The following is a 12,670-nucleotide window of genomic DNA, read 5'->3' as shown; positions in this document are numbered from 1 at the left end:
TTCTTGACTGTCACTAATGTGCTTGGCTTCGGAAGTCACTCTCCTCTTTTTGCCCTTTTTTGGCTCTAAATGGAAGCCCCCGGATTCCTGATTGCTCCGAAGCTCCGCTAACTCAAGGTTGGGTGACGAACAATCTCCTTCCCTCAGCTGCCAGTACATACCTCTAAATTACTTTTCTTCCGCCCACATTTCCATCCTAAACCAGGCACTAGATGGTATATAGTCTTGGCATTTCTGAGAGAGGGAGGTGCCGTTCGGGGACTCCCCCTCACTGATGTAAATCTAAGTTGAGGAGGTATATATTGTGTGAGCAAAAGGCAGAATGGGACCTTCCAGGTTGCTTCTTCCAATATCCCTTGTCTTGGATTGCTTTTGGGGAAAATTTGCATAGAGCTCAAGGAGCATCTTGGGAAGAAAAGGAATCCGGACCACAATTCTTTTTCCTTCTGAAGTTCAATGTTTTTTTTTTTTAAAGAATTTTAATATTTATTTTCTAGTTTTCAGCGGACACAACATCTTTGTATGTGGTGCTGAGGATCGAACCCAGGCCACACGCATGCCAGGCGAGCGCGCTACCGCTTGAGCCACATCCCCAGCCCCCCTGAAGTTCAATGTTATTGGGAGTTTTGATGGACTGACTTAGTCCAGACTGGAGATCACAGACAGAAAAAGGACACTGAACTCATGCAAGAGGGAACTGGCCATGATCTACAGGAGGGGACCCAGCCTAAATGAAAGGTTCCAGGAGCACACAGGAAATCCGTCTGGTCTCTTGCAGTGTGTGGATAGAGCTGGAAACTCCTCCTGTCAAGCCATTAACATGGGGTGGGAGGGTAAAAGTTTTTTGTTCTGAGGTGATGATACCAGAGTGGCAGAGACAGAAGCTGTTCAACAGGAAACCCAGGCCCTCTAGTGGTTAATTCTCATGTTTTTGGACACATTGGGTGTCCCAAAGAGGTGATGATTTGTACACCAAGCTGGGGAACCTGCTATACTGTTTGCATTTGTAGATTTCCCCTCCACCCTCCAATCTGTTGTAAAGGGACAATTGTCTGCAGGTGTCTGTCCTTACTACTGCAGGACAGTGGCAGACATTTTGGAATGAAGGAGTTTCCTTTAACATATTGTAGATCCAATTCTTGGGTAGCAGTCCTCCAGCTTCTGATCTGGTCTGAGTGGTATTTTTTCTTTTTTTCCTTTTTCTTCTCTTTTTCTTTTTCTCTCTCCTCCCCCCATTCCATAGATCATTATGTAACTGATTTAATGTCTGTTTTCTTCTTTAAAAGGAAACTTCATTTTATTTTTTATTTTTTGGTACAGAGGTTTGAACCCAGGTGCACTTCACCAGTGAGCCACATCCCCAGCCCTTTTATTTTAGATATTTTATTAGAGACAGGGTCTTGCTGAGTTGCTTAGGGTCTTGCTAAGCTGCTGAGGCTGGCTTTGAACTCACCATCCTCCTGCCTCAGCCTCCTGAGCTGCTGGGATGACAGGCGTGGATTGCCTCTGTCTGTTGCTCTCTGAAAACAGTGTTGGGTATTCGTTCATTGATTTGATTACTTGTGGCAAAGTGCCCATCATGCGCCAGGCCCTGTACCAGGCATGGATGGGGCGGTGGGGAGTAGCCATTTGCCAAATCCTGTCTCTGCTCTTACGTAGCTTGCGTCCTAGCAAGGAGATAGGGATGACAATATGTGGCTTGGCGGTGGTGTGGGCTGCACGGTGTGTGATGAAGTCAATAAGGACCCGCAGCCCCAGATCCTTTGACCTTTGGGTAGGGACCTGGAGGGAGGGAGGGTGGGAGAATCCAAGGTGAAGGTCAAGGCCCTCAGGTGAGACCATGCTTGGCTGTCCTGGGAACAGCGAAAGGCCAACCTGGAGGCAGGTGGTACTGGGAAAGGAGCCCGGATGAGGCTGGAAGGCAGCAGGGCCTGACCTGCTACCCTGTGGGATCCTGGGGATCACTGAGAAGACCTGGGCTTTGATGTGGAGAGCTAGCGGAGGGTTCTGACCGAGCGACGGGTCTTTTAATAAGTAAGAACCACTCTGGCTGCTGTCCCATGAAGAGCTCATGGGACTCCAGAGAGGGAACTGTGAGCCAAAGAGGCCACTGTGACAGGCTCGCATGGTGGGGCTGCATCCAGAGCTGTTCTGTTGACATGAGTAGATAATTAGCCCGAGCTCCCTTGAGTGGACGTTGAATTATGTAACTCCCCGTAGCCACCCACTTCCCCGGCTTCAGAACCTCCTTAAGCCTTTGGCCACGTCTGCTGCCCATTGAGCTTCCCACACCCCGTGTGACCTAAGGTCCAGAGAACTAGTCTTCGGCCCTGTCTTTAGCCAGTATTCCTGACGGTTCCAAACCGGATGAGCTTCAGGGCCTGGCCTTGTGATTGGGTAACGTCCATCTCCATCTTTAGATGGCTGCTGCCCAAGCCCAGGGGCCCTGTCTGTCCTGCTCACTGGTCCGTCTGGAGCCAGTTTTCCAAAGGTGCTCAATAAATGATCGCTGAGTGGTGGCCAGATGAACTGGCCGGCTCTGTTCTTCAGGACTTTGGCCTGTTTCCTGCCCCGTCTGAAGGTTCCAGGTTGAAGCTGGACACCAGGCTAGGGACGATTCCCTGCCCCTCCCCAGAGTCAGGTCTTCAGTGCCCCCACCCTTGAGCCCTGGCCTGGGGTAGCAGCCCCCAGTCTGGAAATGCCACCTTGAGAGGCCCTATGTGTCCCTTGCCACCCTGCAGTCGAGACAACACAGCCACCCAGGGATAATTTTTCTAAACTTTTGTTTATTTTATAGCAATTGTCATGATAAGAGAAGTAGATAACACATTTAAAAACTTTCTCAGGGCCAAAGGGTGCCAGAGTATTTACAAACACATATTGGGGGGTCGCGGGGGCAAGACATGAGTCTGGGGCTCTGGGGCTGGGGTTCCACCCAGGACCCTGCCCCAGGTCCCAAGCCAGGCTTGAATGCTACCAGCCTGGGGGCTCTGTTCAGTGGACCTGGTGGGGGACCCTCCAGCTGGCCCGTGGCCCCACCTCCCATCCATGGGGCTCCCCACACCCCACAGGCCAGCTCAGAGGGGCCTCTGGGAAGCACCGAAGGACGGGGGCAGTGTGGGAGACACAGGGGCTTGGACAGAGGCCCGGGACGCCCTGGCCTGCCCCGGGGTGGGTCAGAGACCCCCACAGGTGCGCACACACACGTACACATTGTACCTTCACAGAGGAACCGCAAGGGGGAGGGTTTTTTGTGATTTTTTTTTTTTTGTCTTCTAAGTCTCCATGTCTACGGTGTTATTAATTTTTTGCTATTTTTTTGTTTCTTCAACAATGACATAAACTGAGGTAAACATCTGTGACCAACACCTCTCCTAAGGGGCAAAGGGTCCCAACCCGACCAACAGAGACAATAGCAGCAGCAGCGGCGGCGGCAACAGGAACAGAGTCCTGGCCCAGTTCCAGTCCTGCTCAGGGTCAGGCTGGTTGCTGCCGCTGAAAACAGAGGGGAGTGGGCTACATAGCTATGGTCCCCCGAGCTCTAACATCCTAGGTACTAGTACGACAAGGGAGGACACTCCCAACAGGATCTCAACAGAGAGGGAGAGGGAGTCTGGCGGGGACGAGGACTGGAGTCTCGCTTCCTTGTTATTGCAGGAGATCAGGCTGTCGAGAGGCCTAAGGCAAAAGGAGAAGTGGCTGCTGGACAGAGGGCCTGGACGGCCCAGGTGGCCGGGCAGTGACGGGGCCTTCTCTGAGATGTGGCCTCGGCGGGAGGGGGTTTGCTACTTACCTGGCGTAGGTGGGCCCCATGCCCTCTGGGAGAGGGGTCTCGAGGATCGGGCGCATTGGGGAGCGGGCCAGGCCCTGGATGACCACACGCTGATTGTAAACTGGGCAGGGCAGGGGACCGATAGCCCTTTTGCGTGGTGGGACTGAGGGGTGGGTGGAGATGTGGGGGCTCCAGGCCAGAGGGTGGTTGGTGTCCCCTGTCGCAGGCCTGGCCTATCAAGGAGTCCCCTCAAACGCTCCAGAACCCCAGGAGGAACCCTGGTAGAGGCAGCCGGGGCTGGTGGGCAGGGCACTGCCAGGCAGCGGGAGCAGCCTCACCCATGTTGAGGTTATTGCAGGCCCAGCCTCCACAGAGGCGGGTCGCGGGGAGCTGGCTGAGGCTGGCTCCTTTCCTCTTGGTTTTGCCGCCCAGGGGCCAGGACCAGGCCGCAGGTGCCTCCTTGCTGGATTCCCTGAGGGGTGTGGTCAAAATGCAGGCCTGGCCGCCCTCTTGACAGCTGCCTGGTGAGGAGGCCCAGGCAGGGGTGCAGAGGCGTCTGGCTGCACAGTCACCGGGAAGCACAGGGCATCCCACACATGTGCTCTACACACCCGCACACACCAGTCACTTGCCCTCGCGGGCTTCCACGCCCTCCCTCATGCCCACAGATGCCCTCCTACCCCTGCCTTCTCCAGGGACTACAGAGGTGGGGGTGGGGTCAGCCTGACGGGGCAACGTGAAAATGGAATGTCTGACCCCAGCAGCAGCCCAGGAGAAATGACTGTTCCAAACTAACTCGCTGCCCCTGGGGTCCCCACTGAGTGTCCAGGTGGAGCCCGAGGACTGGGAGGATCTCCCGGGGCAGGCGGCAGGTGCCTCTGCAGAGGGAGCTGGACCTGCCCTGGGCTCCCCTGCCCTAGAGGATGCGGTGGCCCCTGAGACCCCTGCCCTGGAGCCCTTCTGACCCCCAGAGGTGTAAGGACAGTAGTTTTGGGGATAGGGAGAGTGGAAGGACTACCAGAGCACCACCTCAGTGGCTGTGTGGCCAGGGCAATGTCTCCCCTCCTGGGCTCAGGGTTCTTATCAGCAGAATGGGGGTGTAGGGACACCACTAGATTCTTGGGGCCTGTGCCCGCACATATGTGACATCCAGACTTGTGCTACATTGTCCAGGGGCTTGGCCTCTCCCTCCAGCCTCCCAGGAAAGGGGCAGGATATGCCTGCCCTCTGCTGGATGCCCTCCTCCTTCGCACCAGGACTCGCGCCCTATCTCAGCCCTAAGCTTCAGTCCCTTTCTGTGCCCAGGGTGCAATGGGGACAGAGTGGAGTGGCCAGAAGGGCGGGGACTGTGGGATAATCTACCAGGGTGTGCAAAGGGCCAGGAGCAACTTGTAGGGGTCCCAGGGCTCAGGGAGGTGTGGGGGCGTCTGGCCCGCAAGCTCCCTGGCTCTGGTGTCGGGGCCTCTGAATCCTCGAGTCTGCGGGGTTTGGCTCCCTGGGCCGAGGCCCACCGGCAGGGCCGCGCAAGGTCTCCTGGTGGCTCTATCACCCGCCCGCCGGACTGGCCGGGTGCCTGGGCCGCCTACTCTACTGCTACTCCCTCCCGCCGCCGAGCGGCTGCTCCATATCCCGCCGCCTGGCAGAACCGGCTCAGCGCGGACCGAGGGCTGCTCCCCAGCCGCCCGGCTGCGTGCTCGGCGCCCTGGCCCGAGGGCGGCGGGGCCGGCTCAGACGCAGATCTCGATGGCCGTGGCCAACACCACCTGCCCTTTGCTCTTGTCCGGGCGGCCATCGGTCCTGCCAGGGGGCCCCGGGGGCGCCAGGCCAGCCTCAGGCACCGGAACTGGCACCGGAACGGGCACGGGCACCGGCACCGGCACTGGACCGACAGCGGGGGGCGCGGGCCGCGAGCCGCTGCCGCTCTCGGTCAGCACCGTGCGCTTGAGCGGCCCGGGCGCCTCGAGGCGCAGCGGCCCCGCGGCAGGCAGGCGGTCCCCGGGGCCCGGCGGCTTGCGCGCGCGGTGCGAGGGCCGCCGCCGCAGCTCGGACGTGAGCTCGTGCTTGAGGAAGCGGAAGACCTCCTTGGCCGGCCCGCGGCGCTCGGGCTCCAGGGCCAGCAGGCGCTGGAACATGCGCAGCGCCGGCTCCGTGAAGCGGCGCCACTGCGACGGCAGCCCGGGCAGGCGGCCGCGCTGCCAACGCACGAACTCCTCGAAGAAGGCGTCGGCGCCCGACGCCGCCTCCCACGGGAAGTTGCCGGTGAGCACGCAGAAGATGAGCACGCCGAAGGCCCACACGTCCACGCCCGTGTCCACCGCGAAGCCGTCGGCGCGGCCCGCCTGGCACACCTCGGGCGCCGTGTAGGGGATCGTGCCGCTCACGCGCTTCACGCGGCAGCCCACGCGGCGCGTCATCCCGAAGTCGGCCAGCTTCACCCGGCGACACTCACGATCGAACAGCAGCACGTTCTCAGGCTTGATGTCGCGGTGCACCAGCTGCCGCCCGTGCATGAAGTCCAGCGCCAGGCCCAGCTGCTGCACGCAGCGCTTCACGGTGTCCTCCGGGAGCCCAACCTGCCAGCCAGGCAGGAGAGCCAAGCTAAGTGGTGACCAGGCACGCCTGCCCCACCCCACCTCCTCCTCCACCCCACCTCCTCCTCCGTCCTCAGGCCCTGCCCCGGGCGCTGCGCCCTCTGGCTGCCTCTAAGTGGACATTGCCCCTCTCCTGTGGCTGCCCCAGGTCCTGGTGCCAGCCACCCTCCCCCATCCTAGCAGGCACTTTTCCATCCCATCTCTGGGGGGGGTGGTGGCTGTCATCCCCCACTCTACTCAATAACGGTGGCAATCCCAGACTGAGCCCCAGGTGCAGACCAGGTGCTGCCATAAGCCCCTTTTCAGATGGGTCTTATGTCCACTTCCCCTAAAGGACACTGAGGCTCCAGGAAGCCTCCTCCGCCAGCACTTGGCACAGCAGAGTCTATCCTGGGGTCTTCCTCACTCTCTCTGCCCCAGGGTCACCTCCTTTCCAGGTGGACCTGACACCTCCCACTTTGAGCAGCTCCTGAGCAAGGTGCCACTGGACTTGAGCCCATGGCCCTGCTGTCTCCTCCCGGGTGATCGTCTCTGTCGTCATCTGGCCTACCAGGGGCAGGTTTCACTAGGACAGGGGCAGGACCTTTCTCTTCCGCAGCTCTCCAAATAGGGAAGGACATACAGTAGGCACTCAAGAAATGCTTGTTGATTCAACCGTCTGACTCCTAGTCTCACACTCTGGGGACCCTGAAGACCATTTCCCCTCTCTATGCCACCACCCCAGGTACCTGGGGAGGGATGATGTCAAACAGGTCCCCAGCAGGCGCGTACTCCTGGGCGAAGACGTAGCAGTCCTCAGTCTCGAAGACCACGTCGAAGGCCTTGATGATGAAGGGGCTGGATGAGAGGCTGTTGGTGATGCTCACCTCCCGCAGGAAGTTCTTTAGCTTCGTTTTGCTCTTGTTCACAAACTTCAGTGCCATTTTTGTGCCTGGTGGGGGCCATGGTGACAATGGTGAGGCCTCTCCCTGTACCTTGCACCTGCCACATTCCCATACCTGTCTGCACGGCCTGTCCAGCAACAAGGCCCACCAGGGCTCTAGCAGGCATGACGGTCCCTGTCCTGTAGATGGGAAACAGGCCCAGAGAGGGGAATGGACTTGCCTGAGGCCACACAGCAGGCCTTGCTCAGGTGCGTCTGCTGCCCTGTCTGCAGCCCTCCACAGGAGGTGCTCAGGAGGCTGCTGCCTCCACCCCTGCTCTCCTGTTTTGTGGCCATGCTGTATACTTATTTGTGGCATCTCTTTTCCCAGCCAGAGCATGGCTCCTCGAGCACAGGAAACTGTCTTGTCAGCTGCTATGTCCCTGAGTCTAGCACAGAGTAGTTGCTCAGCAAAGATTTGTTAAATGGGTGAACAAAGAAGATACGACACTGAAAGACAAAGGTCCCTGACACTGTGCCTGGATAGACACGTGTGCCCTCCCGGATGCACACATGTGTGTCCACAGAGCACTTACCTGTGACAGGACCACCTCCATCACCTCACATTCACAACTCATGCTTCATACTGACCCTAGGAGGGGAGCGCTAGCCCTGTTTTCTAAATGAGGGAATGGAGGCACAGGAAGGTGGTCACTTGTCACACAGCAAGCAAGCAGTGGTCAGGGACCCATGTCCAGTACTACTCCTGCTGCCCTCAGTGGACACAGAGACCCGGCCCTGACTGTGTGCCCTCTGAGTGGGCACTGCTGTGAGGTGGGGGCTAAGCGAGATGGCTCTGGAACTAGCAACTGGGTGCCATCCAGGTTTGAGACCTCTAGCTGCACGACCTTGGCTAGGTGTGGGTCTCAGTGTCCCCCTGGAGAAATGGCGATGGTCACCCTGACCTCACCTTCTGACCATGGGACCCTACTCCCAAGGACCCCTCACTCTGTCCACCTCCCTAGGGCTAGCCATCACCACATCACCAACTCCCCAAGTACAACTGTACCCCCGTTCTCTCCCCCGAACTCCTGAGGTCCCTGGGTGCATCCCCTTGGCTGTACCAAATGGCCCCCAGATGGCCCCCAAATGGCCTGCCCTCCAGCCTGGAACTCTGCCCTGAGTCCTCCTTGTCCCATCTGCTCGGTCTCTTCTCTGGGTTGCTTCAGTTTCTGTCCCCTCCACCAGGACCACGGTCTCTGCCTCCTAGCTCCCCATCAACCTTAATAACGGCCACCCTGTGGACACTCACCTGTGCCCTTGTAGGCCACCAGGTCGACCTTCCCATAGGTGCCTTTGCCCAGCTCCCGGACAAGTTCATAGTGCTTGGTGACATCGCTGGCAGCCAGTGTGCGGAGGGTCAGTGCCTGCATGTCTTCGGTCAGGAGGGGCACACCTGTGCCCGGGCCTGGGGTGGTCCCTGGCCCACAGCAGGGCAGGGAGTGCGGCGGGTCGGGCTCTGGGCAGCCCACGCTCATCTTCTCCCTGTTGTGTGTGGGGGGTTCAGTGTGAAGAGTGACATCAGACCAGGTCCCCCTTCTCCACCTACCTGCTGCTGCCTCCCCTGCACCCAGGAAACACTCCTGGGCCCCATGCTAGGCCCAATATGACCACAAGGGGGCGACAAGCATCTCTGTCACATCACTTTCCAGAAGCTTCCTGGTCAGGCTGGAGCCAATCTCTGTGGCTCATTAGCACTTGTGCACCCCTGGCCCATTGGTCTGCTGCTGTCATCTACCTAGCGCCAGGCAAGGCACTCGTTTATGTCACAGACACAGCCATATGTCAACCTCAGGTGCTTTTTCTCATTCATAAGTTTGCCTTGTGCTTTGCTTTCTCAGGAGATGAAACGAGGACTGTGTGCAAGCTCAGCTCTCACTGAACCACATCCCGGCCCCAGCCCTGAATACGAAGCAAGTGCCGTCAGGCGGGCATCAAAACCCTAGGATGCAGCACTCACCCGACACACACAAATCCCTGCTCTTCCGTGCTTACGTCCCAGGGAGAAGGGACAATAAACAGAAAAAACACAAATTATATATGATGATCAGAGGGGACGTGGGCTGTGGGGGGGACAAGGCTGGGATGGATGAAGGGCAGGCCTGAGGGGGACTGTGGCATCCAGTGCCTCCACCACGTGGCCTTGCCTCGGCTCTGGCAGGACAGTGCAGACACGGCCACACACAGCACTGCCTAGACCTCCCCCAACAGATGACAACACAACCCTGCTCGGGCACAACACAGTTGTGGTCCCAAGGCTTCCTTCCAGTCACTGCCTGAGACTCCTTTGTTGTCCACACAAGCTGGGGTGGTCCTCCTGGACTCACCCCTCAAGGCCACTGCGTTTGTCCCCAAGTAGACCAGTGTCCTTGAATCTAACTGTGCGTACTGAGGTGGGAGGGAGCAGGGTGTCACAGGGGGTGAGTCCAGGGCTGGGGACGGGAGACCTGACTGAAAGGCTCCAAGTGGGTGACAGGGAGCTCATGCCCGATCCTGGACTTTATTTTTCCCTGTTATTTACTTCACTTAGTTTTCCTGCAGTCTGTTGAGGCGTGTCGGACAGAGGCACATCACTACACATATCCAAACCCCAGGAGCTGATGAGTCGTGACAGATCCATATTCATGAAACCACCATATGCCCGTCACCCCAAGAGTTTGCTTTTGCCCCTTATAAGCTCCTGACCCTCCACATCCTTGTCTTCTAGGTGTCCACTCTGGGACCTTCATTTCTTGCGTGCAAAGGGAGGGAGGGCTGGGCCTTTTCCCGGTGCATGCGTGAAGGTGTGCACGCATGCACGCATCAGCCGTGGGGGCCAGTACCCGCCCTCTATCAGCTGCCCTCCTGGCGCACCTCCCTCTGCCCTGGCCTCATTCCCTGTTACTTCTAATCCCAGAGGCCTCACCCAGCACTCCCAGCCCCCCAGTCCTCTGCTCCCTGAAGGACAAGCACCATCGCTCCATCTGAGAGAAAGCACAGATTTGGAGTCAGACAGTCTGGGTTGAGTCCTAAATCTGTCGCTTGCTTGCTGGATGTGATGGGCAGGTTAGTTCACATCTCTGGGCTTTGATTTCCTCCTCTACAAAAAGGATGTGACCACGGCACCTATTAGCTAAGCTGTTAGGATCAAGTAAAATGGTAGACATGAAGCACCTGGTACCTAGTATACAGTAAGTGCTCCATAAGTGCCTGGCATGATGCCCATATGATCATGAGCAGCATTTGCAGGGAGGGGCTGCTCTTCGGGAGCCCAGCATTCCCCCCCGCCCCCCCCCCCCCCCCCCCCCCCCCCCCCGGGCACAGCAGCTCCCTCCCAGGCCCAAAGCCTCTTCCTCTTCCCTCTCACGACCCAGCCTCCCACTTCGCAAGGAGGAGGAACATCAGGACGGAGCTTCCTGGCCTCCCACCAGCCCCAAGCGGAGCTCCATCTGCACCACCTCCTGGTTGGCTGGGGCGCAGGGAGCCCTCCCCCAGCCTGACTTCCACCCTTCAGGATTCGCTCCCTCCATTCATGAGCCAGCTCTGCTCGGGGACCGGGCTCTAACAGCCCCTTCCCTCCCCAGCTAGGGCCGTTTCTCTCCTAGTTTATTTTGATCAGAATGCGTGCTGGGGACTTCATCTGAAATGCCACATGGTCGCCCTCAGGGTCTAGTCAGCAGTCCGGTGAGCTCCTTTTAGAGACCCCTGGAGGGAGGAATGGCACAGACCTCCGGAAACCAAGTCCTGCCTCCCCTTCCTCTGCCCTCAGATCTTGATGGAACCAGGCGCCGAGGTGGTCCCAGCTCTAGGCTGCCCGGCTCTGGGTCTCTTTGCAGCAGCCACAACTGGGCTGTAGGGGGTGCTGTTTCCCCATGCTGCTCTCTCCTTGGTGTCTGGGCTGCCAGAGATCACTTCTTCCAAGCCCCAGCAAACATCCACTACCCGGTGATGAGGACCGAGTTGAGAAACTGCCTGGGCTGGCTTGGTGCCAGCAGGGAATGCTGTGGTTACTTTTGTGTGGGTGTCCTCAGGCCAGTGTGTCCCAAGCCCCCGGCCTCTGTGTGTGTGTGGTACTGGGGATTGAACCCAGTGGCTCCTGCATGCTAGGCAAGGGCTCTGCCACGGAGCTACATCCCCAGTCTAGGGATCTCCCTAGTTGCTGAGGCTGGCCTCAAATTTGTCATCCTCCTGCCTCAGCCTCCCAAGTTGCTAGGATTGTAGGTGTGTGCCACTGTGCCCTGCTCTCTTGGCCCTTTCTGTGGATGGTGTCGGGGAAACGCTGGGCTGCTCTCCTGACCTGGTCCCGACATGTGTAGACTCCCCAGGGCCGAGGTGGACAGTCCCTGTGGGTGCAGGCACATGTGTACACAAGTGTGCAATGCCCCCTCCCCTCCAGGTTTCAGCCCGGTGGCTTTGGACTGCTTCTGCATCCCCTGGGAGCTTGACTGGCAGCTGCAAGTGGGCACACGCCTTCCCTGCTCACACCAGGGACTGCTGGGTACCTGGCTTGCCCCTGCCCCTTTATCCTCCAAGCTGACCTGGGTTCAGCCCTTGCTCTTCGCCTATAGCCTCTGTGGCCCCAGCCAGTCTCCGCCAGCACTGCCCAGCCACCTCTGTCACTTGTGTCACTTCCCCGGCCACTCAGGCCTCGTTCCTCTGGGAAGCTTCCCTGATGCCTGGCAGGTGCCAGTTCCCACTTCTGTGAGCACCAGGATCCTGCACCCTGTCCCTTTCTCATGGGCTCTGCTGACCCTGTGGGGAGGGGGTGTGTCTGGACAGCGCTCCTGTCCATCAGGCCAGGAACTCCCCAGAGGGCCCAGTTTTGGGGGTCCCCACATTGCCCCCTCCTGCCTGTCCCTCAGGTCTGTTTTCCACAAGGAATCGATCCACACGCCTGTCCCGGCCGCCACGGCCACCACGTCATTGCCCAGGTAATCGCTGCCTCTGACCCAGTTACCACGCATGTGACTTAGGAGGCACAGTGGCAGTGACAGAAACAGCACGGGCCTCAAGGCTCCGCAGCCTTGATCCCAACGTGTGCCACACTTTGGCTGGGTGACCTTCAGTGGGTCCCACTACTCCTCTGGTCCTCAGTTCACATATCCATACAGTGAAGAAAACAAGAATGCCACCAGCACTAACTGTCCCTCTTGCTACAGGGCCAGGGGCCACCTTGCCTGATTCCCAATATCCTCCAGGGTAGGTTTTTTTTTTTTTTTTTTTTTTTTTTAATTTAATTAATTAATTTATCTTTGTGGTACTGGGGATTGAACCTAGGGGTGCTCTACCACTGAACCACATCCCCAGCCCTTTTTTATGTTTAATTTTGAGACAGGGTCTTGCTAAGTTGCTGAGGCATCCTCCTGCCTCAGCCTCCAGAGTCACTGGGATTACAGGCCTGGGCCA

At 58.3% G+C, this 12,670-nt stretch overlaps 1 protein-coding gene across 2 annotated transcripts in view; it reads right to left on the bottom strand.

The window, feature by feature from the left end:
• Nucleotides 1-2,766: 2,766 nt before the first annotated feature.
• Sbk1 (SH3 domain binding kinase 1) overlaps nt 2,767-12,670 on the bottom strand; it is a 50,708-nt gene continuing 40,804 nt past the window's right edge. For both annotated transcript variants that reach the window (XM_058582643.1, XM_046454630.1), the window contains exons 2-4: nt 8,538-8,770; nt 7,092-7,294; nt 2,767-6,345 (exon numbers count right to left, since the gene is read on the bottom strand). In XM_058582643.1, coding sequence (XP_058438626.1) covers nt 5,500-6,345; nt 7,092-7,294; nt 8,538-8,763 — 1,275 coding nt within the window. In that variant the 5' untranslated portion in view covers nt 8,764-8,770 and the 3' untranslated portion in view covers nt 2,767-5,499. The remainder of the gene's footprint in view (nt 6,346-7,091; nt 7,295-8,537; nt 8,771-12,670) is intronic.

The sequence above is a fragment of the Marmota monax genome, unplaced genomic scaffold (genome assembly GCF_021218885.2).
Source record: "Marmota monax isolate L192 unplaced genomic scaffold, Marmota_monax_Labrador192_F-V1.1 WCK01_AAM20220418_F8-fsc00086, whole genome shotgun sequence".
Lineage (NCBI taxonomy): Eukaryota > Metazoa > Chordata > Mammalia > Rodentia > Sciuridae > Marmota > Marmota monax.
Note: the sequence above shows the minus strand (reverse complement) of the source record. Positions and strands in the feature narration are given on the sequence as shown.